Source organism: Electrophorus electricus, chromosome 1 (assembly GCF_041902795.1).
Source record: "Electrophorus electricus isolate QZ-2024a chromosome 1, ASM4190279v1, whole genome shotgun sequence".
In the NCBI taxonomy this organism is placed as follows: Eukaryota; Metazoa; Chordata; class Actinopteri; order Gymnotiformes; family Gymnotidae; genus Electrophorus; species Electrophorus electricus.
This window is the reverse complement of record NC_137497.1, coordinates 32,946,866-32,974,293: the sequence shown is the minus strand read 5'-3', so window position 1 is coordinate 32,974,293 and position 27,428 is coordinate 32,946,866. Positions and strand designations below refer to the sequence as shown.

Here is a 27,428-nt window from a genome sequence, read left to right as displayed (position 1 = left end):
GCTCTTGATCTTTCCTCATGACCATGTGAGAGAACACACACACACACACACACACGTTCATCAGATCTTTGGTGATGCCGAGGAAGTATCAGTAGTAAACGATGCTATTAGAATTCTGTAAATCACAAAGGCATTGATCACAAGACTGTCCTTCTTGCTCATGTGGACAATATCTTCACATTAATGAGGAAAAAGGTTTCATTTAACCATAAAAGAACATCAGTTAGCCCAAGAGTTCAGTTCAGTGGTAAATAAAGTGGGTCTTAACTCACATTGATTTATCATCAAGGCAAGAAATCCTAGTAGATCCTTTTATATTAACCTTGAGTGCTTTGGCTGTTTGCTGGGATGAACTATTTTGTGTAGCTCTCCTACCCAGTCACCACTAAATACTTACTCAACTGATAAGACATAAGAGGATATTCTATGGAAATAAATGATCATTAATAAAATAATTGTAAATGACTACTGAATTGAGTAATTATTTATCCACAATGAAATGGTACTTGAAATGGAATTGCTGTTTAGACTTCTGACCCATCATGGTCAAGACTTTTTTAGGCTTGTATGCCTTGTTTAGAAATCCTTCATGATGTCTGACAACTGGCTACTGGGGTTGTACTGGTGTAATATGCAACATGATCAGAGCTCAAAGATGTAGTGCAGAAAGAATCAGAACGGTGGCACATGAAAATGTATGCTCACTAAAATGTATTGAATTAATTATAAACACTCAAAATATAATTAAAAGAATACATATACAGTTGTGCTCATAAGTTTACATACCCTGGCAGAATTTGTGATTTCTTTGATATTTTTTCAGAGAATAATAATGATAATGCAAAAACCTCTCTTTTATTTAGTGGTTGGGTCAAACCATTTATCAAACAATTGTTTTTTGCCCTTTTTTAAAATCAATCACAACAGAAACTACCCAAATAACCATGATCAAAAGTTTACATACCCTGGATGTTGTTTTGGCATGATAACATGCACACAAGTTGACACACATAGGTTTAAATGGCTACTAAAGGTAACCAGCATCACCTGTGATCTGTTTGCTTGTCAGTGTGTGTGTATAAAGAGTCAGTAAGTTACTGGGCTCCTGACAGACCCCTGCATAAGACATGGGGAAAGCAAAATAATAATCAAAGGATCTTTGGGAGAAGATAGTTGAACTTTATTAAACAGGAAAAGGATATAAAAAGATATCCAATGAATTGAGAATGCCAATCAGCAGTGGTCCAACTCTAATTAAGAAGTGGAAAATGAGGGATTCTGTTGAAACCAAGCCAAGGTCAGGTAGACCAACAAAATTTCAGCTACAACTGCCAGGAAAATTTTTCAGGATGCAAAGAAAAACCCACAAATAACATCAGCTGACATACAGGACACTCTGAAAAAAAGTGGTGTGGCTGTTTCAAGATGCACAATAAGGAGACACTTGAAGAAAAATGGGCTGTATGGTCGAGTCGCCAGAAGAAAGCCCTTACTACGACAATGCCACAAAGAAGCCCACTTACAATATGCTAAACAGCAGAGAGACAAGCCTCAAGATTTCTGTAACAAAGTTATCTGGAGTGATGAGACCAAAATTGAACTTTTTGGCCACAACCATAAACGCTACATTTGGAGAGGAGTCAACAAGGCCTATGATGAAAAGTACACCATCCCTACTGTAAAACATGGAGGTGGATCGCTGATGTTTTTGGGGATGTGTGAGCTACACAGGCACAGGGAACGTGGTTAAAATTGATGACAGGATGAATTCAGCATTTTATCAGAAAATACTTGAGGAAAATTTACATTCATCAGCCCAGAAGCTGCGCATGGGACGCACTTGGATGTTCCAACATGACAATGATCCAAAACACAAGGCCAAGACAACCTGTCATTGGCTACAGCAGAAAAAAAGTGAAGGTTCTGGAGTGGCCATCTCAGTCTCCTGACCTCAATATCATTGAGCCACTATGGGGAGATCACAAATGTGCAGTTCATGCAAGACAATCCAAGAATTTACAGGAACTGGAGGCATTTTGCCATAAAGAATGGGTAGCTTTACCATCTGGGAAAAGTACCACAAAAGACTTCAAGCTGTCATTGATGTAAAAGGAGACAATACATAGTATTAAGGACTAGGGTATGTAAACTTTTGATCAGGGTCATTTGGGTAGTTTCTGTTGTCATTATGATTTTAAAAAGGGCAAAAACAATTGTTTGATAATAAATGGCTTGACCCATCAACTAAACATGAATAAAAGAAAAGTTGTATTATCATCATCATCATCATCATCATTATTATTCTCTTGGGGGAAAAAAAAAAAAAAAAAAAAAAAATTCTGCCAGCGTAGATACTGAAAAAATATCAGGCATTTGAACACATCAGAAATGAGGAGCTTGAGCACATTTTTAATTTAGACTATTTATTCACGTTTTAAACAAAAACTACTAGTAACTCCCCATGGACAGAACTGATCCTAGACCAGCACGAACATTTAGAAATGTAACCAACATGAGCTTTGACACAGTGGCGTAGACTCTGCATTTTGAAAAAAAAAATTTTAATTACAAAAAATGTTCATGATAAGAAAATAACTTGGGTAGCATCAAAATATTTTTTTAAAGTATGTAATATAGAAAAGTTAGTCTAATATATGCAAAACAATACAAGTGAATTCAGCATAAAACCAGTCTCAGAGGAGAATATAAATCTAATAGAGAAGTTAAAAATACTTTATATACATTTCCAACCAATATATTTATGCTTATGCATTCCAATTACACACTTGTACTTGTATTTTTATAGACCTTTAGAAAACAAGCACTTCATGGTCAAAGCTATATGGTCAAATACTGAAGTATGCATTTTGAATGTGATTAAAAAATTTTTTTTTCTTCTCATGGGAGAATGGGAAATACAGTAGTCTTCATTACAGAGTTGATTGTGCAGTTTGTTTGGCATTTGGCAAAATGTCTGATTTGTATTATTAAACATACAATGCACACATCTATTTAGCTTAGCAACCTCAGAGTGAAAACTCCAGTCATGTGGCCCTTCTGCTTCACAGACTGAACTGTTTTACAGACAGTTCTGGTTCAGTGAATAGCCATTCCAGCAACAAGGCTCTATTAATTTGCTTTGCTGTTGCTGGAGCATGTCTGCACCCCTGATTAGCAGCCTAGCTCTAATTTATCGTCTAAAGATGAAGGTGGAGTTAATTATTGTAGTCTAAACATGAGGCAGAGTTAAAGACTCTAGACTAAAGATGAGGGTGGAGTTAATGCTCAATGATGTGAGCAGTACTGCATAAGCCAGCATGCAGTGTCCTGGGCAGTGAAGAGGTATGGGGGATTTGAATTGGGCACCACAGTAACAAGAGCAAGAGACTGATCATGAAAATGGACAGACAAAAGAGAGACAGGATGGACCCATGCTGGTCCTACAGGGGACTAGCATACCTACATTACCATGTCCGTGTCTGATCTGAGGTCAAATGTAAACATGTATAGTCACTTACTGAGTTATAATCTCTGAAGTGTATTTGACTATAGTAGCAGTATCAGATGATAGGACTTCAGTAGTTGTCCACATAAATTCCAGAGAGCTGGATAAAGAACAGTCTGTACTAACCAATAAACAGCATTCCCAAAACTTCTAATGCTAAAGTTCAACCTTTGAATTAGCATTTGTGGAGAAAAAATTTTTGGCTTCACCCAAAGGAATATTTTGGTTGGAGAGGATTTGCTGCAGTTTCACTGTGCAACTGAATTGACTAAAATCTGACTGGTTTTGAAAAAGCAAATGGTTTATACCACAGAAATGTGATGACCTGATTTCAGTCCTTTCTGCCAGCATACCGAGGAAGAAGCACTCATACATGGTGAAATGGATCACTGGTCCAAGGTTGTTGAGAGGTTTGGCTTAAAATATCACTTGGATAATAAGGGAAATGGAAATACTGGAAATGGGTCAGTGTGCAGAGGTCTCGGCCTGCGACTATGATGACAGAGAGAGAGTTTGAGAGGAGAGGGGATGTACTAACAAATAAAAAAGGGAAGAACATGATAAACTGAAGTGCATAAAACATTTACTATTCGTGTATCCTCAACAGGCTTTTGATATAATGACGTAACCCGAGCTAGTGTTCTGAGGCAGTAGGACTCCTTGCCAGGTAAAGTAAATGTAAATTCACCTTTGCATGACTAATTAGTAAACATCGCAATGGGTGGAATAAAAACGTACAAGTAGACCAGGCACAATGAGTGACATGTTATGGCTTCCCTTGGCAGAAGGACTGCAAGGCTCTTGTGATGGTCAGTCTGGAGGCAATACTGGGAGAAAGTCCAGACTGTCTCTTTTTCTAATAAACATTTCAAATATTCATGTAGTGCTCAAAAAACAACCACATTCAACACCTACTTTGAAAAATTGGCGCACAAATTCCCAATCGTGATGTTATGGTCAGTTATATTATCAGTGTTTTTCTTATCAAATACACACGCACATGTATGCATGCACACATGCACACGCACGCACAGCCATAACATTAAAACCAGTAACAGATGGATAACCGGTCATTACATGTAATCTCATGTTACAATAGCACATGTCAAGGGTTGGGATATATTAGGCAGAAAGTGAACCATCAGTTCTTGAAGATGGTGTTTTGAAAGCAGGAAAAATGGGCCAGCGCAAGAATCTGAGTGACTTTGACAAGGGCTAAATTATAATGGATAGACGACTGGGTCAGTGCATCTTCAAAACGGTAAGGGTGTTTCCAGTATGCATTGGTTAGTACCTACCAAAAGTGGTCCGAGGAAGGACAACCGGCAAACTGAAAAAGTTAATCCTGGCTATGACAAAGGCGTCAATGCACAGTGCATTACATCTTGATGTAAAAGGGGCTGCATAGCTGAGCAGGCAAAAAGGCTGTGCTGACCCATCCTCTGCCAAAAGCTCCATCAACAAGCACACAAGCTTCAGACCTGGATTATGGAGCAATAGAAGAAGGTGCCCTGGTCTGATGAATCATGTTTTCTTTAAAACATCATGGGTCACGCTGACGAGTGTGTGTGCTGGAAAAAAAAGCCCAATCCATGAGACCCAAATATAACTTTACAGGACTTGGAGGATTTGCTGCAAACATCTTGATGCCAGACACCACAGGACACATTCAGAGTTCTAGTGGAGTCCATGTCTCAGTCAGCTATTTTGGTGGCATGAGGGGGACCACACAATATTATGCAGGTGGTTTTAATATTATGGCTGATGTGTGTGTGTGAGAGAGCGTGTATACTACATTAAACCAGTTTTCTACTTGGCTGACCCACTAAAAATGAGAAGAAAGCTTGTTAAAGACCTGAATTAAGCAGTACAGTAGGAGAATCAAAGCACAGCTACAGAAATAAAGGCAGCAGACATCACTGTCTGTGTGGGTATTTACAGTATCTCCACAAGTTCAGATTTTTTTTTTTTATCCAGCAAAGCAACACTGAAAAGGCAACTGGTAATATTTCATGTTAAAGGGTGTACATGTTTATGCAAGCTTGAATTTTAATGTGCTGCAGCTGTCTCAAGCAGAAATGTAAGCAGCAGAATAATGGAATATTGAGCTCACCATGCATCTAACACACTTTCTCCAATCTTTCCTTCTATATACATATTGCTGCTTTGGTTCTCAAGTACAAAATTACACTATTGCACAATTTTACTCCTCGAGCTACTGTATCCTTGTACAGTGATCCTAATAAGCCTTCTGTTCTCTTTCTTAAGACCTACCTTCCTCTATGTTCCGGGATTCTGCTTTTTTCTCTCTCCAGGATAGGCAGTATCTGCTTATCTTAAATCCTTAAAAAAATTTTAAAGTGCCTCAGTGTTTTATTGCATGGGTGCAGCACTGTTTAATGCCTTTAAACAACAGCCTGTCCATGTTCTTCCTTACTGGACCTTTCAAACAGCATAGCAGGATCTCCCTTAACACCTGAAGCCCCGTGATTGGTCCTTTCGAGCTTACGGTGTTCACGCATCTCCAGAGGTGGGTCTTTCGAGGTGAAGATTTCTCTGATTCTCTCCAGGCAGACGTTGGAAGCCTCACGGGTCTCTTTGGACAGTTGTGATAGGCTAAGGAAGCCATGTGGGAGGTCATCCACCACACACAGGGTCACAGGCTGCTCGACATTCCGCAGGCGCTTGGCAAACATCACAGAATCGTCCAGCATTGGGTCCAGAGCACACGCCTAAAAAGGTACACACAAATCAATAAGGGGCTTTAGTCCATTTAGGAAGTCAAAATCATTTTTGAAACCAATGCATGTTAATCCTTTCCATCAGTGTGAACATTTTCTCCAACATTTTGTCACAGACTGACACTAATGAGAAGGCCAGACAACTTTAATGCCACATCACCACCCACCTACCCAGATGCATGTTTTTACTCCCGTCCATACCATAAACCTCAGAAGAATGTTTTAATAAACAAAACAGGCTGCAATTATATTTCAGATACTTCTCAAAAGAACCCAAGCGGTTAAGGATTCCCTCACAGTGTGGGACAAACATCATAAACTTCATGACAGCAGTAAGCAAGAAAAGGCATCATCTGGGATATAAAATGTATACTTGAGGTAAAAGGTTTGTAAACTGACTTATTCAAGTTTCCCCAAGAGCATGTGAACTGGTCTTTATCCAGGTCACAAAAATAAGGAGTGTCTTATTACACAAACAACTTTACAGTCACACATCTTTATTGGACAAATGGTGTACAAACTGGACATTACTGGTGGAAAAACTCATTAAGTGGCCAATGAAACCACCTTTATTGGCAATAACATCCAAACCCATTCTGTAGCCACTGCTCAATACAGGCTAATGGTGGGAGGTGTGCAGTCTCATTCCTCTATTCAGTTCACATGCATTTTGGGGATTGTGAGGGAACAGGCTATTGTATACAGGTGTAGAACCCATTCAGAGGTTCTTATGCTGAGTCTCTGCAGATTTGTTCATTTACTCCTGTTTCAGGATTGGTTAATTTCCTACTGGATTGTAGATGATGGTCATGGTGCATGACCCAAACTCTGAAGTTTTCAATCACATGTTTTAATATTCATTGTTTATAAGCCATCCACACCGTGATGCAGCAAGAAGCTCCTAGACCATTACAGTCTCTCCACCAAGGATGGCTGTGTCTTACCACTATGTGTACAGGAGGCAGTCCCCTCAGCATCTGATCTGGAGCCAGAAGGGGAGACATGTAGGGATTTCTGAAGATGGGTGAGGAGTCCATCTTCATCTCGGCACACTGCTCAGAGCGAAGAGGCTCAAAGCTGGCGGGAAACTCGCGTGGACCTTCAGAGTTTTGCTCGCTGCTAGGGGGAGGTATGGCCACGGATGATATTGTATCCCTCACTGTGGGATCCACTTCCTTAGAGATTAAAAAATTTACAGTCTCCATACCAAGGAAAATGGTATAAGAGTATAGAACGCGCACACACACACACACACACACACACACACACACACACATTAATGTATTGAGATGACGAACGATGCATAAATAACAGAGCCAAACCTTTAAAAAAAATAAATAAATAAATAAAAAACTTCCTCAATTTGAATTCTTGATCTGCCTTAGGGCTGCTGTCACAAAGATTCATTTTGAAATATACTGATAGTATCTCCATAGACTGGAGTAGTGAAAAATAGTGAGAGAAGCTTTAGCTCCATAGTCAGGAGTACTGAAATACATGGCAGTAGTTCTGTAGTCAGCTAAATGTCGTAAATGTAAATGTAGTCCTGAGTTTTAAAACATATTGACAGCTCTGCGTTCATGAGTGAGTGAGGTTCAGTAGGTACCTCACTCTCAGCAGGTGGGGTGGAGCCAAGGATGGGATGCTGGAGGGCAGAGAGGGTGCTGTTGTGATCAGAGTGCGTGGTGTTTTGGTCAGATACAGGGCTGTCTACAGTAGGCTGGCTGTGGCCTGGTGTGCTGGCTGTATGGTTCATCAGGACTTCACAAGTGTGGCTCTTCACTGAGAACTCTACTAGAACTGGAGGGTCGGAGTCGGGGGACATCAGAGTGCCTTCTGACACACTCTTCCTCACAGTCTCTGCAGGAAGGGAGGCAGGAAGGGACAGAGTCTGTTAACACACATTTTACTACTGTGTTAATGAAGGTGAAGTTAATGGTCATAAAGCTAAGTGAAGTGCCAGTTTTTATGCAGTAGGAACACTGGATGTGATATTTTTGAAAATCTAAATAAGCATTGCAGAAGAACTCCAATGCACATTGGTACCAGGATGCAAATCACAATAGTTCATGAACATTAGCCTGCTAAACCAGGTGGGTGGAGAGCACAGCACAAACATACATCTCTCTTACAGCCAGGGGCAGGAGAAGGGTTCACAGGGGAACACACACACGCATGCGCACACACACACACCTACAACGCCATAACACATGCACGACCTCACCCCACCCCACAGTCCCCACCAATGCGCACATGCACATACCCACCTGAAAAAACACTGAAAATATAAGAAACTCCTCATTATTAATAAGTAATAATAATAAAATGCCAAATACACACACCCACAGCAGAAAAACACTCGGAATATAAGACACCACCACCACCACCACCACATACCTGCACTTGCCCTGGTGGACTCCAGGATGGAGTGGATCCAATTAGAGGCTCCCTGCTTCAAATCTTTGAACAGCAGTGCTGTGTCTCTCCGCACCAACCCCAGAGTGCTGACCTTCTCCACCTGCTTCTCTACCTGTGTGTCCATACCTACATACACACAAACCTACAACAATTATTGCATGACATGATGAAGATAACACTGGTAAATATATGCAAGTCTAGATAAAAGGGTCTAACATACAGGGGTGGTGGGGTGGGAGGGGCACAGTGTGCATGTGTGTGCACGTGTGTGTGAGTGCGTGCGTGTGTGTGAGAGAGAGAGAGAGAGAGAGAGAGAGAGAGAGAGAGAGAGAGAGAGAGAGAGAGAGAGAGAGAGAGAGAGAGAGACCTGCGTAAGCACTGAGGCAGCGGGAGAGGACACTGAGAGGCAGAAGAGGGTCCATGAGGCTGAGGAGGCGGGAAGGCGAGGCATACATGGTGAGCAGGATGGCTGGGTAGGCTGCCATGATGCCATCAGGCAGGCGAACACCATGAGCTACCGCCCTCATTGACACGGTGATGCACAGGTTCCCCCCTGCACTGTCGCCTGCCAAACACACACGCTCTCCTGTCCAGCCTGACATAAGGAAAGGGAGAGAGAGAGAGAGAGAGAGAGAGAGAGAGAGAGAGAGAGAGAGAGAGAGAGAGGGAGGAGATGCAGACAGCACAAGACCAAAGTCGTGTGATACTTCTACTGTTGGATCCTTTTAATTTCCATAAATATGACTCAATTTCAATGACTGATAGAACTACTAATTCTGTCTGAAGGCTGGCACTTCCTGCCCTCTCTGCAGCAGAGAGTGTCTGTGTGTGTAGTAGGATCAGTGGGAGTGAGACTTGTCCTTCCAGACTTGCAAGGTTGTGGACTTAATGTGCAAGTTCCTGAAAATGTCCACAAGGCCAATGGGCTTATTGAACTTTTCTAGACATTGCCTCTTCATCTAGGTAAAGGGGTAATGCTTTTTGCAAACTTCCAGTTAGTCTACGTGGGGGTGGAGGATTTAGCTAACTTTGCTCGTGGTATTACCTGAAAACAGATGTGATAAATTCTTCCTTTCATTGATTTCATCACAGATTTTTCATTCAATTAGCACACGTTACATATGGGATGATGGGTGGATTCAACTGTATTATCACTTTTTATCTTAGATGACAGTAGGTCCACTGGCTAAGAGTGTAACTGTAATCTGTATTAAGATAAATTACATACATCTAAGTGGTCTTGGAGGACAAGAGCCTGAACAACAGGATCAGGTAATCAAACCCTCTGCTTCTGAGTGCCAACGGCAGTGTCCTATTTTGGCTATAGAAACAAGTTGAGATTAAGTGTTCTACAACTTTTTATATGCTTGCAGCCATGCAACCTTGCAGATTCAATGTGATGTCGTCGAGATCTTCAACGTCACAGAACATAACCCCAAAGTATGTGAGACTGAAGTTCGAGGCTCTGGAATCTGGAGGTTTTGACTTGGCAATTCCAGAAATTGTAAGACAGTTCATTAGTGAGGAGGTATATAAAACATACAAGACTCAGCAGGGACCTGAGGCTTGCAGTCCCACACAACAGTGACATCCGTCAGCTGACATTCCAGAGAGCACTCAGGTAACTTTACCCCTCCCCATCTGGAATGGAGTGAACACGCCAGCCTGCAGGACTGAGATTCGGCCTAAATATCGAACAATTTTAGCAATGAGGCCAAACACATTTCTAGGCAGAAAAGTGCACAGATGCCATCAGACTCCACAGACTTTCACATAGCCTTGTGTATTGAAGCAAACAAGAGAGAAAGAGAGAGAGAGATACCCAGAAGGTTGTGGTTTTTGATGGCCCAGCAGTAGACGTAGAAGCATTCCTCCAGGGCTCGGGGGAATGGGGCCTCTGGGGCCAGAGAGTAGTCTACAGATAGCAGTGGGGCCCCCAGGTCCTGCGACCAGCTCTTCAGATAGGGCTAAGTGCCAAAAAAAAAAAAAAAAGAACACAACAACCATGGACTCAACAACAACTTCAACAATTAAGTTACACATCACTAGCTCACCAATTTATAGCTACTGTAATTTAAGTGATTAGATTTGGTGCGTTTTGGGCCATATTAGATCCTCTGTGAACAAGGTCATTGTTTCTTCAGTCTTGCTGCATGGTATTGAAGTATTAAAGTGTGTTCACAGGAAAAAGAGGTTTAAACATTGAATCAGAAATATTAACAACAAAACAAAGGATCCTTATAAATATTATCTGTGTACAGAGTAGGGGCCTGTGTAAGAGACCTCTGTGCAAGGCACATCGTCTCTCCACTAGATACAGGATGGTACAGAAAAACAACCTTATGCAAGATGAAGTCATTCTCCTGGACTGTAATGGTACCAAGCTGCAACTGGTATAGGTATTGAATATCAACTTGCATATATTGAACACTGAATGGTTTGGATATAATGGACTTGGAAGTCCATTATAATCACTAGAAGTTGTGATGATCACTCCTGAAAACTAAATTTTGGTTCTTTGTGTGATTTAGAGATTTTCTGGATACATTTTTATTCTTGAAAGAAATAGAAGTGATCATGCCAGCAAATAGAGGATTTTAGGAATGGCAGCATCCAAAACATTACCAAGACATAAATTTTCCTTAATTAAGTGTCTTTTCTTTTCTACGGGATAATATTCAATCATAGCTTGTTTATCTCTTCGATACTTTTGGTTTTAAATGTCTTAATTCTTCTTATGTCATGTCTGTCTATTTTTACCCTTCTTTTCCTGTAAGCACATTTGATACAACAGCTGTATAAAAAGCCTTATATAAATAAACATTATTTACAGAAGTTGTCTAACAAAGCCAAGTCTGCTGAGAAGGCCAGCAGACTGCATGGACTTCCTAGAGGGTAAACCTCATAGAGCAAACCTGTTGTTGTGATTAAATTGAGCTCATTAATTATGCTGCATCTGGATCAATGAGTCACTGAGACAAGCAACATCAGTTCCTCCCTGAGCTAGTCATTACTGCCTCCATCTGCTGCTCTGAAAGGGATCAGTCTCCACTACCTCCATCTGTTTCTCTGGATGGGAACAGACTCTGCTAGAGGGAGTGGCTGACTGGAATGGAGATGTATATAGTGATTCCAGATCACAAGCTCAGTTGGGAGAAGAGAAAAGCCCAGGTCCGATACCTCGTGCGATCTGGACGTCTGTGCCACAAAGCCTCCCCCGTGGTAGTGCACCACCAGCCAGGGGGAGGGGGGGCACTTTTTAGCCTTCAGACCTAGCGAGAGTGAGATGGGACCGCCCTCAGAACGACACAGCGCCAGCAGCTTCTCACTGTCCTGGGGCAAATATTATTAAAGACAATATGGCTTGCGGCAGGGGATGACAAAACACACAGACAAAACGGAGCATGTAGACATTAATCACACTGCAGTAAGTGTAACCTGAGCCAGGACCCTGACCATCATCACTGACTTAAGGCATGCATTAAAACGGGCTCAGATCCAGCTGCGTCAAGGCATTGTGACTCGTTACCTGCCCTTCCCTCAGTTCACTGGAGATGAGCCTCATCTGGATCTGGGCAGGGCCGATGTGGGCAGCCGGAGGGCAAATCGTAACCATACGTGTGGGGTCAGACACCATCGGCAGGTCAAAGGGCTCAGGAGACACCGAGAGGGCACGATTCACCTTTACCTGGACGGAGGTCATACTGACCAAGCCCTGATGAAGTGCACAGTGTTTATTACTGTTATTACCGAGACAAAGAGACTCAGCAATCATATTTTCATGTTGTTCTCTCAAACCATATGGTAATTTTTCTAGATTCTATAAAAGTAGTGTCATGCTTAAACAATAATCAGAATTCACTTTCAGCACTTGACACAGAATTAAGTACAAGACATGTGATGCTTAATATGTTATGTTAACCCTCACCGCCAGAACTTCGGTTTCAGTGATATTCCAGAAGGTCTTCCAGAAATGAATGTCCAAGTTCTGAGTAATGCGCTCATACTCTTGACCCCTGAGTTCAGGATCAAGGGCATACTTCCCAGAAGTGAACAAGGAACCAGCAGCAACACCTGAGCAAGGGCAAGACGCATAGACACAACAAAGAATGAATTCCTGTCTGCAATCCATTACATTCTAACATCCATATGAGTTGTGAGTGAGGGAAAGATGTGTGTATGGCATTCTCAAATACTACAGGATTTAAACCGTGCTGTACATTTTAAATACATAGAATGCAACTCATCACCTCGTTACCGAACATGGACTAAGTTAGATCAGGTTTTGGATTGCAGTCAGATCAGATGGGGAAGTTGTGCAGGCCAGTGAGTCCTAGCACCATAAAGAATAAGTACAAACCTGTCAGACCCAGAACTTTCCCTTTATTACAAATATGTAGCTACACTCTTCTCACAGCACACATTTACAACAGAATTATAATAGCCACAGTGGTGACAGCAACGTGTGGTCTCACGTTACTATGGTCAAAGGGGGGGGGGGAATAATTCCTTAGCAGCCAAGAGCTTGAATTTCCTTCAGTTAAATAGGTCATAGGTGTGTCACTTAATGAGGCTACAAGCTTTTTAAAAATAAATAAATAAAAGGGCGAGATGACACACTTTTGGTCATGCACAGAGCTCCAGCTGGACATAACTTAGGGGTGATGGAGAAATAGGGGTGAGGACTAGAATAATTTGGGACAAAACTTAATTAACAAAAAGTCTTTTCCTCCACAAGTGTTTAGATTCAGCTAGTTAACCATTTGAAAGACACAAATGTTAATCATCTCAATCATCTTACTCTTTCCATCTTGTGCTCCAAGAGTGATGGAAGGGAGCCATAAAGAGGGCAGACTGAATTAGACAAAGGAACAGAGGGGTCAATGCAAGTACTTGCCCGATTTCTGAGTGCTGCTTATAAATCCTCCTCCCCCATGTGGATCACAACAAAATTACAATTCTAATCAATTTCTGTACTCTCCAATCCCTGTGGCTGCTTCTTCTGCCCTGGAGGTGCCAAGTTCTTCTCTTTGGGGCAAATGGGAGCTTCCTTTAGCACCTTTGCCAGACAGCTGGTGTTGGACAAACTAACTAAACTGACCTTGGATCAGATTCACAACTCTAGAAGCAATCCACACCTTATCACATCTTCACACTCTAAAATCGATTACAACCATGCATGCGAGTTCAGCAGAGGCCTGAGACTGGACTCACACATGCCTGATGGAAATATAAACACAGAGACTATGGGGTCATATGAAAAAGACAATGATGCATTTCATTTAGCTTTAACATGTTGAAAGCCCCACACAGTAAAGTACAATATAGCTGCTTGAATTGCTTTTCAAGATAGATTACATTCACTTCTGAATTAAGCATTCCATTATTTTAAAACAATTCCCTGCTAGTAGCTTTTTCAATTTAGAGACCACCGTAATGAAGGATTTGCTTTTCAAATGGTCACATTTTCCACACATAATAATAAAAAGGAACATAATTTGAGTATTGCATTTGTTAGTCACAATTGCTTCGAGATGTCGCATGGAATCTGCTCCATCTGCTCACACTACTTCAGAATCTGGCAGGCACCAAAACAGCCAAACAGACCATCTGCTAGTTGCCTCAAGAGGTCACATCATTTCCATCCTACTGAGAGGGTGTCTATTACTCCAGTAATAAGGCATAAAACCTCAGATATTTGCTTCACTAACACAGATCACCACATTTAAGACTGCCAGCCTTACATCTGGATATGAATACAAGATTCATTAAATCTAAACCAGGCTTTGTAAATGAAATTCATGCTTGTTATAATAGTCGTCTCTCACAGACACTTGTATTACACGTGAAGTGTACTTGTTGTTAATGGCCCCTGAGGCTACAGCTGTAAACACTGCTCTCATCTCACTGGCTGTGGGGGAGGCATACAAAACTAGCATATTACCCAGGCTGTAGTCATTAGTCAGAATCCTGGATACAAAGCTGAATGCATTGCAAGAGGCTCTGGGTATTACTCAGAAACCAGGATATTAATTTAACTCTGCTTCACCAAATCACAGCAATCACATCACTATGTTTGTTGATGACATTACAGTCACAGGACACATTACTAACAACATTGATGAGACCGTGTACAGACTGTAGTTATGGTACAAGGACAATCTCTATCTGAATGTCAGTATGTCAAAACAGATGTCTGCCAGCAGCATCAGGAAGGCTCTCTCTCCCCTCAGTCTGTTTACGATGCTCCCATCTGGATGAAGGCTACGGGCCAAGGCTTCTAGACTCACACAGTGTCCTCCCGCAGGCAGCCAGACTGCTGAACAGATTTGCCAGACAGGCACATTCAAACTGAACTGTTACCTCAGCTGTACTCTCATCTGCCTGCACGACCTACTGCACCCACTCACTTTACACCCGCACTTTAATCTGTACAGGTTTTCTGCTCCTCAGACGAGGTTGAAGCCGTTATGGTATATTACCATCAACCATCAATGTGCACTGTATATGTAAAATAGCAAATCCACCCAACCCATTATCTACTGCCTATTGTCTAGTCTACTCTCCCGTGCTTAGTGATTGTTGTACCCACTGTATTTCTTTCCTAAGATTAAAACACGATGATGGCTCCTTTAGCCTTTCACTTAAAAAGGTACACAATTATTTCTTCAGTGTATACCAAATTTTGCATGTTTTCATGGGATTTGCATAGATCTAATTAGTGCCTTTCCATGTTTCTTAAGGAATAGGGTTTTTGAGAAGGGGGGCGGGGGAGGAGAGAGAAGACTAAAATACATAATTTGGGGCAGACTAGTATTTCTATACGACATGGCACCAAAGCAACATGTATTGCTTCCAGATCAGCTAAAAAAAAAAAGGCCAACAGGAGAAAACCAATTCCATGTAACCGCAGGTCACATGATAACAGCCATGTTAGTTTGAGCAGGTTAAGTGAGAATATGAGCAGTTTATAAAGATCCGTGAAATGAGCAATAGTTGCTGAAAAGGCATATGACTTGTCAAAATAAAAGCCTGCATGTGAAACCTGTAAATGGTTGTACCAAAAACAAATCAAACTAAGCGATGCTATGAATTTTAAGCAAAACAAAAGTATGTTAAAATGTGCCATTTTACTCCTGCTAACTAGCTAATTAAAAGGTAAATCTGCATTTTTGGTATTTTGCTTATAGATCTCATTTTGATCATGTGGAGTCTGTACTCAAATGAATGTTTTACAATGACATGAGGTTTAGAGAAGGAAATGTACAGTGGAATTTTATTATCTAAATAATTAAAAAGCAAGAAAATCTTTTTAAAATACCTTTATTTAAAAAAAAAAAAAAAAAAAGAAGTTGCACAAAAATTGGACAATCATAGCCAAAAGGGTTCAATGTGTGAGAAAGATCTCATTTTGGGTATAGCCAACTAATGTTGCTGGGAAATACAAAGTTGCCACTAACACTTTATTGATACCATCATAGACTTGAAACTAAGAAAAAGGGAGGAAAAAATTAAAAAATAAACACATTTTAAAAAGGCCTAGTACAAAATGTGCTCCCGGTTGTCCAAAGACCTAGATTTTACCTCAGAATGGTGTGATGACTTGCATTGCCATCATGTCATTTTTATAACACAGTATTGGAGAGGGGCGGGGGGGGGTTATCTGTGAGAGCATAAATAAATGTCTTAGTACTGTTTACCACCACATATCGGCAAACAGTGATTTATTTATTAATCCGTTACTTATACGTTTCCAGTTAGGCCCTGAAGTAGCATAAAAGTTTAGGGTCACAAAGGAGAAAGAGCAGCAGAAACCTGACAGAAACAGAGCTGGAGAGGAAAAAGAACAGCCCAACAAGTAAAACTCTTTCCTTCTCCAAATTCATGAACATAATTGTTCTATTGCTTTAGTATATTCATACCACATAACACAGTGCAAAAGCTATTGGGTTTGCTACCAAGTTTCCCGATGTGGACTGGAAAATATGAATTGGTAGCTGGAGACTCCATCCATAGATTTTTTTTTTTTCAGCTAGAAAGAATAACCATCTTGTAATGTTTTCCAGACTGTATCTTTATTGGTTTTAAGCAGAGGTCAAGTGAAGAGAGATTTAGTACAGATAGCCCCTCACTTAGTGTGTGGGGTACAGATAGAACAGCAATTTACCACTGAAATTCACAAGAAGAATTATAAGGTCAATATTAAGTTGATGTGGAATTAGTTGTATTCAGTAATGATGGGGGAAAAAAAGTGAAGATGAACTGTAAATTTCACAAGTCAGTGAATGAGACAGCTGTACAGAACATAGAGCAGGAGTGTGTGAGTGAGTGAATGAATGAGTGCATGCATGTGCATGCTGGGAACCAAGGTGATGACCAAGACAATAAATATCATCTCACTTCAGGGGTTTTTTTCCCCCCCTTCACACATGTAGCTATCTGTAATGTTTAAATTAATTTTGTTTAACCTCTCAGGTATAGATTCTCATTAATCAGTTACATTTGATCAATCGGAAGTGCATGTTTAAGGAAGATCTAGGAGCATGTAAGCAAAAAGGTTATTCCATTTTTTCTTTTGTAATCTCACTGTGTACATCATGGCACCAAGCAAGTCTCTTTGATTCTGTGGTTATTATAAACTTACTGGCCAGTCGGTGTGGTATTACAAGAACGACATTTGAGCTTTGGAGACTTCATGTTGTTACTGCATGTTGTTCTGTAATTGTTAAAGATTGCAGTCCCAGTGTTAAAATAAACAGTAAAGGGAAGAGTGGAAGTCCCTGATCTGTACCTCAGGATAGGCTAGCTCCAAAAGGTAGGGATCTAGAATCGTTACTGATAACTTATTGTATTTATTGTCTATCTGCACTGTTGTCTGTATTCATCATATCTGCATTGATGTCTGCTGCTTTTTAAATGTTAAAATATAGTACCAAGGCCTAGAGAAACTATATTTTTCATTCCCCATTCAACAAATCTGTGGTAAGAATGAATGACAGTTGACTTTGAAGGCCTGACTTGGTGTAAACATCAGCGTGTGTGACTGGTAAACAGCTGAGATGCGAGGGAGCCCTCATGCCTGTGCTCGCCGATTCTCCTGTTTAATGAAAATCTCAGCTACACCTGCAAGAGGACCCACTTTCCCCATTAACACCATACGACATGTTGTACTCATGTTCAAAGATGTGGAACACTACTGACCATGTTGAAAGACCACTGGCTTATGCTATGAAGCTCTCTTGTGCTTGACCAGAGTGTGTGATCTAAGCGTTGCTTTAACCATTGTTCTGCTCCACTTGCATATTAGGTGTCCTGGAAAACTGCTTTGGTGGTGGTGCTTATTTCAACAATAACTACACACACAAAATGGAAGCCAAATTCAGAGAAAAACGAAACCGGAACTCAGAGAAAAACCTGAGAAGCCAATTCTAAAATTAAATCCTAAAACCAGAGGACCATTCAGATTATACTATATAGTCACAAACATGGCAGGATGACTTCAGTCATCGTGAGGCACTTGAATTACCTGATGTTGCTCTAGTGAAAGACACACAGCAGCAGGCCCAGGTCAGACCCTGCCATTTGCAGATCCAATTCACATTGGATCATGACCTCTCGCCACTCAGCAACACAAAGGTGTGATGTCAGGAGGGAAACAGCCTACAGTCCAACTTAATTATACTGCCAGAAATGATGTGAGATCACACTGAGGTCGGACTGTTAGAGTGCTAATGAAAACCTCTAATTACAAGGACTACTGGTGATGATATCAACTCATACAAAGCATTATAGTGCATGATGAATAAAAGCTCCCATCTGTAGCTGGCCTTCAAAGATGGATTTTAATTCAGCTCGAACTGGATTTAAGGTTTGGCTTAGCCTGTTCTAAATGATAAGTGCTAAACAGCCTGGCCATGTGGATTGTTCACTTAAAGTGCATTTTTGGGACAATGGGATAATGTGTGAAATGAACAAAACATCTGTCTCATCTTCAGAAAGGCTTTTAGAGAGCTAACATTCTAGACTCTGCACTTATCACACTTAAGCAGGACCATAAATAATGCTGCATGCATTTTGTTCCCCCTGCAACACCCAATAAACCCCACATTCTTCATTCCAGGATAGTCTGATGCATCAAGATCAACTGTAACCTCTTATAGGTTTCTGGCAAGATATTTAACTAAAAGTGCAGCAGTTGTTTCAGTCTTTTTTTTTCTAATAATACCTAAGTACAAGACTCACCATATGACATAATAGCATCTGACTCCACTAGAGTGCAGCATTGAGTATAAGACAATATACTCCCCGATTCAGTTAATTTAGGACTAAAGTGCTTGACCAATTGAGGAAGTAACTGACCTATTCCAGACTGGTGTTTCTTGTAGTTCTCTCCAAAGGCAACCAGGCCTATTGTAATACTCTGCAAAGACGGTCGGATGGCCGGAGTAAACTGACAAATAAACAAGAGGGGGAGGAATTAAATAAGTAGCAAGCTAAATAAAATGCAGTGTATGAAATAATGGGTATTAAAAACTAAAGATTATTGCTAGACAGCAGTTCATGCAGTTTTTCCTCAAACTGACCAGAGCAACGTGTCTCTATGTGGTTCATAAACCACCTGCTGAGTGCAACATAAACATTACACACAAAGAGCTGCAGTTCAACAGGATGTTTCAACTGCACAGCTACTAAAATGAGGCTCTTAAGAGTCCAGTTTCCTTTTATCAGTTCCCTTTTACCACAGCATTCATACAATGTGAACAGCATTACCAAAAAAAAAAAAAAAGCATGAAAATTAATCCTCTCATACATAAACACACTGCTTATTATATGGAAACGAAAATGGCCACAGAAACAGATAGGCCGACAGCCAGCCCTGGATAGACATACAGCCCCACAGATGCGCACACACCTGGAACCCGACGCAGCGGCCATAGAAACAGGCCTTGTGCATGGAGGCGTACTCCTGCAGAAAGCTTTCACTGAGGCCGCTCTCCTCCTGGAAGAAGAGGTTGCCATGGCTGTTGTCATGGAGAAGGCGCTGGGCCAGGTAGAGCAGAGCCCTGAGCTGACATAGAGCACTGCAGTACGCCTCCATCTCACCAGCACTGTGGGCCATGCGGAAAAAGATGCTCCGCCTGTTGGAGGCAATGTAGCGCCCCTTTTGGATAATGTGGAGAAGACAGCAGCGCACTACCTGAAGAAACCAGAGGCAGACATGGAGAAAATTGAGAATTTCAGTCACAACTAGTGGAGTCATTACAGTCCATCAGCAAAATCATTAGTCACATTAGTCAGATAAAATTAACATAGACAATGAGAGCAATACAGTCAGTCAGCAAAATTATTACAGTCAGTCAGAAATCAACATACAAAATCAGACACAATCAAGAAAATCATTAAAATCAAAGTGAGCAAGATCTCTAAAGTTGGATTTACAGCAACAAGGCTACAGAATGCAATGTTAAAATATAGGGTAAAGCAGGCAAACTTGTAAAAAGATTTTAGAAATAAAGACATTCATGTGCTCGCTTCAAGGCCAAGTCCTATAAAAACCAACTGAACCCACTACGACCAACAGACAGTGGATGTCTTACTTCTGGAGGAGAATGATTTGCAGATGTTTGAGCAAGTGTTATATTAAACTGTTTTCTTGTATTTGAAAGGAACAGGGGGAGGGGGGGAAAAAAACAAAAAACCTCACTATAGAAGCAACATGCCACTACAGCAAACACACCAATTTTATCATAAACTTTTTCTCAGAATTAACCATAACACAAGAGCTAGCCTCAGATCCTGTTCCTCTCCTCTTGGTGTTGTTTTGGCTCTGAACCCCAACACATTGGATTTGAAATGAAACACCTATGAGGTCTAATATAAATGGCAAAAACATCTATCCATATGATTAATTAGATGACTATTTAATTAGATTAATATTTAAAATTACTACCTTCACTAATGAGCGGTATCCATTGGCATGGACGTGAGGGTCGAAGTCGAAGTGGTGATAGATGGAGGAGAAGCCAGCCAGAACAGGCTCCAGACTGCGAGCGTGTTCTTGGATGGTCACCATGGTGTCCACCAGCCTTTGAGCAGCATCTCCGGTTGGTCTTTCAGGGCCTCCACTGAAGAACATGGCATTCTCCTCACACATCTCATACAGGGCTGAAAACACTGCTTTACTGTCCATCACTGTCACAGTGGATACCACAGGTGAAGAATGAGAGAAAGAGAAACAAAAAACATGTTAAATGACAAAGTGTGTTTTAATCAAATATCAAAGCAACCACGAAAGCAGCTTGTGTATTCAACCACGTTACTAAATAAATTAATAAAATAAATCCTGCTTCTGAACTAAATTACATGACCTTGTAGTTTGTCAAGTGGATAAGGCACTTTTTAAAAACAAGTTATTACAAGAGTGATACATAGCTAATTTGTTAAAAATGCAATTATTTTTGACAAATCACTGACATTATTAATGGTGGTGCTGCAGCTTCAAGATAATCATCATAGTCATTAGCACTTAGCATATCAATTAGAAAAATCTCAAGTAAATATCCCCCCCAAATCATTCAGTCCTACTGGAGTGTAAACACACAGCCTTTGTGGGAGTGGCCTGAAACTCTACCACTCTCATTCCAAAAGATTATATTCTTATTTGGTAATGTGAACAATTTCCTGCCATGGTTGGTATTGATTACAACGTGGTGAAATCATTCATTTTGAGTTGCTGTGCTGGAGTAAGAGTTGGGACAGGAAGTGTTGTCTGATGTTCAGGGTAGGTGAATGCTTAGTCAGTTTTTTTAAGTAGGTTCTTTTTGTTTTTGCATAGGATTCCACAAGTGCAAAGAATTTCTTACCAACACAAAAACAAACAAAGTTGACTCACTGTATAGTTCTGGTCTTTGTGGGTCTGTATTTGCTCAAAATAGCTCCCATTACCAAATCCATTCTTTTTGTCATACAGTGATCCAGTTTCCCACAACAAGGTGTTGCATATTAGCTGCTTCTCGACTGAGTCAGCAGTACCCTGTCCACATTTGTCAGATGCTCATCAATTCTCAGACACTGACTATGACCAACTCTCCTCCACCACCATCAATGAAATGATAGCATGCTAAAGAGTGTGTCCATGCCAAATTATGTCTATTGTTTTTTTTTCCTCCATGACAATATGACGCCAACTTGTTTCCTGGATTAACAAGAAGTTCCTCTCAAACAAAAATTCTGTGAATATGCCAACATTCTAAAAGTAGACCGCTATCTCAGCGTACAATAACATCTTATTAAGTCTTAGTAAGCACCTCTAGCTTTAGCTTACATTTTGATTTTACTGCATTTAGCCTGTTTTTGTCCAAAGCAGCCCAATTATGACTGAACAAAACCTGAGCAGTTGAGGGGTAAGGGTTTTTCTCAAGGGCCCTATAGTGGCAACTTGGCAGTGGTGGGGCTTGAACTGGCAAGTACCTTAACCACTGCCCCATGGCTTATGATGATGACGGTGTGTGTGTGTGTGTCTGAGAGCGAGAGAGAGAGAGAGAGAGAGAGAGAGGAGGGACAGTAGGGTTCGGACAGTATGAACATGTTATACACATTAGAAAGCCAGGCACTACCAGCATCATGACAACTGAACAAAAGTGCTGACCATTCCTGGCTAAAATGTAGGTTTGTATAATACATACAAAAAAAAACAAAAAACAAAACTAGACTACGAGACTATAATAAGCTGTACTAAAATGAGAGGGCAACAAGGAGACATGAATGAAAGCTTCAATAAATCACAGTATAGAACCTGCAGCATCTGCACTGCAGACACACATCTAAACATTTCCATGCACACAACAGCGCAAGAGAGTGAAAGCCTCCAAGTAAACAAGAAGGAATTACACATGCAATACACAGAATGAGTCCAGACATCTCCAGGAGAGGAGCCAGGGGCTTACCCTCATCTGAACTTGGGCTGCTGGATTTGTCCATACCGTTCAAACAGCAGAGTCATAAACCAGAAACAGCAAGGCATGTGCAGAGGGACCAACGAATGGAGGAGGAATGCAAGGGGGGGTGCTTCTGTGATTGGACTTCATGTGTCTCTCTTTTCCTACCTCCGGTAGGATGTTCACACCCACAGCTTCTGTGATTGGACCCGATGTCTCTCCCTGTTCCTCCCCCCTGTTCACACCATCAGCTTACTCTCCCACTGTCCTCATTTTCCCCTCCCTCACAACTCTCCTTTTCCATTTACACCCTCGCTCATGGACATGGCATGGTGGTTCATCTAAAAGTACAAACACTGCCAGGCCTGCTAATCTGCCTACTCACCCACAAAAGAAAGCCAGGCCGAGTCCGTTTGTGTGACCAAACTATTCCTGGTGGACTTTGTGCCATGTACCCCTGCTAGAAATGATCATTGCCATTGGCCAGTTCATAGACAGTGCCAATGACCTTTATCATACATGGAAGCTTCAGTGTAACAGCATGCATGTGTGCACATGTGTGTGCACGCATGAGCACGCATGTGTGCACACTCCTGTCTCAATGGGCAAAAAGTCAAGACCTTGCAATGCAAGAATAAAACATTCTAATATATTTGGTATTGAATTTCTGCCTTACTTATGTAAGCGGCACATAATTTAAAAGGTCTACATATATACGGTAGCAAAAATCCTGAGCATCGGATTCGCTGGGATAAACAGAATATGCCCATGGCATTATTGAAAAACAGCTATTAGCTAGGAAAGAGTACAACCATTCTTTCCCATCTAGTGAAGAGTCCGACTACTCGCATAGCTTTTGGGGTTTACCCATGTGTATATAATTCCTCTCTCAATCTGCCTGGGGGTTTGAGGGTGCGGCACAGTATTTTTGCTGTTCCTAGGATTGCATTCTTCTAGAACGAGATTGATGCAATTTCCTTGAATCTGTTGGAGCCACTCCTCCATCTTACAAGTCACAGCTCCAAGTACCCCCATCACCACTGGGACAACTCTGGCATTAATCTTTCACATATATTTCTAGTTTCAGATCCTGGTATTTCCATATTCTTTTATATTTCTTCCTTTAGATGTTGGCATCACTTGGGACTCCAACATACATTACTTCTGTTTTCTGGATCTTATGCATCACGAGTGGTTGGGTCAACACTACTTGTTTATGTGTCTGAAGCTGGGGGTCCCAAAGGATCTTAGCCTAGTTGTTTTTCTCCATTCTCTGCAGTTCCTCCCATGTGGCCTTGGGTGTGTCCAGCTCATATGCCTTGTGCATGTTCCTGTATATGATCCCTGCCAGAGAGGGCACTGTTTCAAACAAGGTTCTTCTTGGTCATTTCAGAAATTGAGGTTATGGAATCACTGAGGAAAATGGGTAGAGTAGTAATAACCTATGAGACATGCAAGTCCAGAGTCACAGAATCCTACAGTACTACTCCCATGCACACTGTCACACACCCAAAACAAGAGCACCGCATGAGAGCCATGCAGTTGGGAACATTGTAGAGGTATGCAAATAAATGCAGTTCACAGGTAATGATTTATTTTGGGTGACTGACGACACCTCTAACGCAAGTGCGCCTAATGCTGCCCATCCCCAATATCACCCATGTCGAGAATGGGTGGAGCCATGGCACCACCACACCTGATGCTCCCCAGCTGGCAACTTTCGCGTGCAAGACGTCGGTTTTCACTCTTGCTGTAAAATCAAGATGGGCTGCCCAAGGGGTTTCTTGTTGTTGTTCAACTAAATGCAGATTTAAAAAAAAAAAAAAAAGACCTAAAATTCTTTTGGGAAGCAAAGGATCTCAGAATGATCTTTGGCAGGGTCATGTTTCAGCAAATGCACTCACTCCAATTCCATAATCCAGCCTGCATGTAAAGGCAGGTCATGATGATGATGACGATTATTATTATTATTATTATTATTATTATTATTATATAATAATAATAATAATAATAATAATAATAATAATAATGTCCTTATCAGTCTTAAAGTGAGTAATGCAATGTTCTTCTCAAATCACATTTGAAAAGGAATTCAAATTAAGACTTGGAGAAAAAGCAAGTAAATTCCAAGTGTTTTACATGATGGAGCACAATGATCACAGAGTAATAAAACATTCTATAAATCTGTTTTGTTTTTTTATATTTTATGTTGGAACTCTAATGGAAACCTAGTCATGAGATTCCTAGACCTACATAACCAACATGCCCAGTCTTAGATTAATACCTACAAATGTGGTTGGCTGCAAAGAGGATTTGGCAAAAAACATTATGCCCAAACCTTGGACCTCTATCCCTACCTCTGCAAAGTTTCAACCTGTGACCCTACCTCAGTACATTTTACACCCTTCACATGTGATGTTGCTAGGGTAGCTGGATCATGGCCATCCAGTTGCCCTGTCAGCGACATATTCAGAGCCCCTCCCACACACTTCAAGCTTTAAGACACATACATGTAAAATCACAATTCAGAGTGAATTCAGTGAGATCTGAAAAGCAAAAAGATGCTTGAGTTGTAAGCTACAAATGAATAGAATATTGAACGTTGGGCTTTCCATTCCATTTTCTTCTACTTGATAGGTTAAAGAGGCACAATTTTAACCGGCAAAGCTGAAAAGTTAAGGCTGGCGTTTCTCATGTTTACAAATGGAACCATTCATCTATCATGTATAAAACCATTAAGTCTATGGGAACTGTAAAAAGATTGCATTCCTGTCACATATTTGTGCCATGTCACATAAATCTAACTGATCTAGCATCTTATAAATGTTTTGGAGTTGGGATTTTTGATATAATTTGATCTTAAAATTCCTAAACTAAAATGCACAATTTATGTCTACAGTTTCATGACCTGATTCCCAAAAAGAAACACTGCAGACAATTTTTCCACTCAAGCTCAAGTATCTGCCGAGTAGGTGAAAGGGGATGGTGAGGCAGTTTATCAGTTTGTGGCCCCATACTAGTGCACACAATGGTAAAGAGGAAGCACAAAACAATGGACAGCAGCCCCCACGTCATCAGCCAGCTTCCTCTTAGCACACTAAACATGCCTGACAGCCACAGCACCACAGACCAGATCAGTGTTGCTACAGTTCAGGTCACTTCACTGAAGGCACCTTTTCAGGGACATTTACATTTATAGCATTTAGTTGATGCTTTTATCCAAAGCAATTTACAATTATGACCAAGTACAACTTGAGTAATCAAGGGTTAAGGGCCTTGCTCAGTGGCAACTTGACAGTGCTTGAACTGGCAACCTTCTGATTACTAGTTGAGTACCTTAATCACTGAGCTACCACAGACCACATTCATGAGTGTATCCCTTTTCTGTGTGTGTGTGGTGGGTTGGAGGTGACGGCACTTGACTCCAACACGAAAACATACTGCAAAAAACTCCAGCCACAAAAACAAGGGTGCCACCACAAATGCTCCTGCCATCTCAAAAATTTGTGGGTTTTGCCCACAATGTTTCAGTCTGAGGTAAAACAGGACAGACTAAATTCAGTAAGCTGAAGCTCAACAGCCATTTCTTGTGGGACCTGGGAGAACTAGGGGTTGGTTGATGTACAAAGAGAGGCATTTCCAACAGTATGCCACCAGTGTGAAAGCTCTTGTGCATGCCGTCTTGCTGGATCAGGACAAGGTTAGCTTGGTCTTTTATTGCAATTTACACAGTGTTTATGTCATTTTTTTTCTTATGAAATAATTACTATGTTCTACAAGGAAACTAAAGAATACCAAAGTTGTACAGCCTATTCTTTTCTATTCACATTTACACATGCAGGCTACTTGACCTTAGCCCAACTACAAGCATTATGAGGATTACAAAAACACATTCATTGTGGGTGACTAGGATTAGATTTCAAAAACACCATGCATTATGAGCCAGGTCCTCACACTAAATACTGTTACGAAAATGCCGAGAGTCTAGCTTTCTAAAATAGGAGTATGCTTCTGAAACACGAAACCCCTACTCACATTTTTCAGTTCAGGGGTTTCAGTGTGAAATTTTTGGTGATATCAACCAAATGTGTCTCGAAATGTGCATTGAAGTTAGCAGAGGAGTAACAAATGTCGATAACAGCGAGGAACCATGGTTGCTTATACATCTCCATACACTTCACGCTGTCGGTTGACAGTTGGTCTCGTGTCTAAAGAACGTAAAGCGAGGTTTGAAAAACGACTCCTGCATGCCTGAATGTACGGTAGCATAGCAACAAGCTCATAGCCATAAGTTGACTATGCACATATCAGATAGCTAGCAAGATACATTAGGTTAGATACATTAGAGTGATGCCTCACCACAAAGGCTTTCCCTCAGTTATTTAGTTTTGTCTAGACGTTAAATGCAAACACTTCGACACCTTTCCAAGTTGTGATATGCTACGTCAACTTCTGGTGCCTAATCTTAATTGAGAGTTCATAAACACTAAAGAACAGAACAACCATTTTACCTGGCAAGGTCAATCACCACACGTCATTCGTTGCAAAAAGGGAAAACTGGAAAATATACCTATAGGCTCGCTTTTATGTTTTGATGATCGCTTTCCATTTGCATCCTTTTCAAGAACACCGCTTCCAGACTTCTCCCACGACGCCATTTTTAAAGTGAATCATCACTGACCCCTCTGTTCCTGCCAGGTTATACCTGTTAGTGATTTTTTTTTTTTGCACACCTACGTTCAAAAATTCTGACCAATCACAGATTAATAAATTCGCCTATATATTTTTTTTCTCTTCTCCCCTCAAAGGGGAGTTCGTGCCCCCGAA

General features: G+C 41.0%; 1 protein-coding gene across 1 annotated transcript; it reads right to left on the bottom strand.

The window, feature by feature from the left end:
• Positions 1–696: 696 nt before the first annotated feature.
• Positions 697–27,428, bottom strand: lipeb (lipase, hormone-sensitive b). Its single transcript, XM_081715676.1, is given in 14 exon segments — positions 697–6,237; positions 7,191–7,421; positions 7,853–8,106; positions 8,644–8,790; positions 9,032–9,259; positions 10,487–10,631; positions 11,845–11,997; positions 12,194–12,379; positions 12,593–12,738; positions 19,024–19,114; positions 19,577–19,861; positions 20,615–20,856; positions 27,172–27,257; positions 27,259–27,428. Coding segments are annotated over 14 exon segments (2,538 nt in total). The 5' UTR covers positions 27,276–27,428; the 3' UTR covers positions 697–5,910.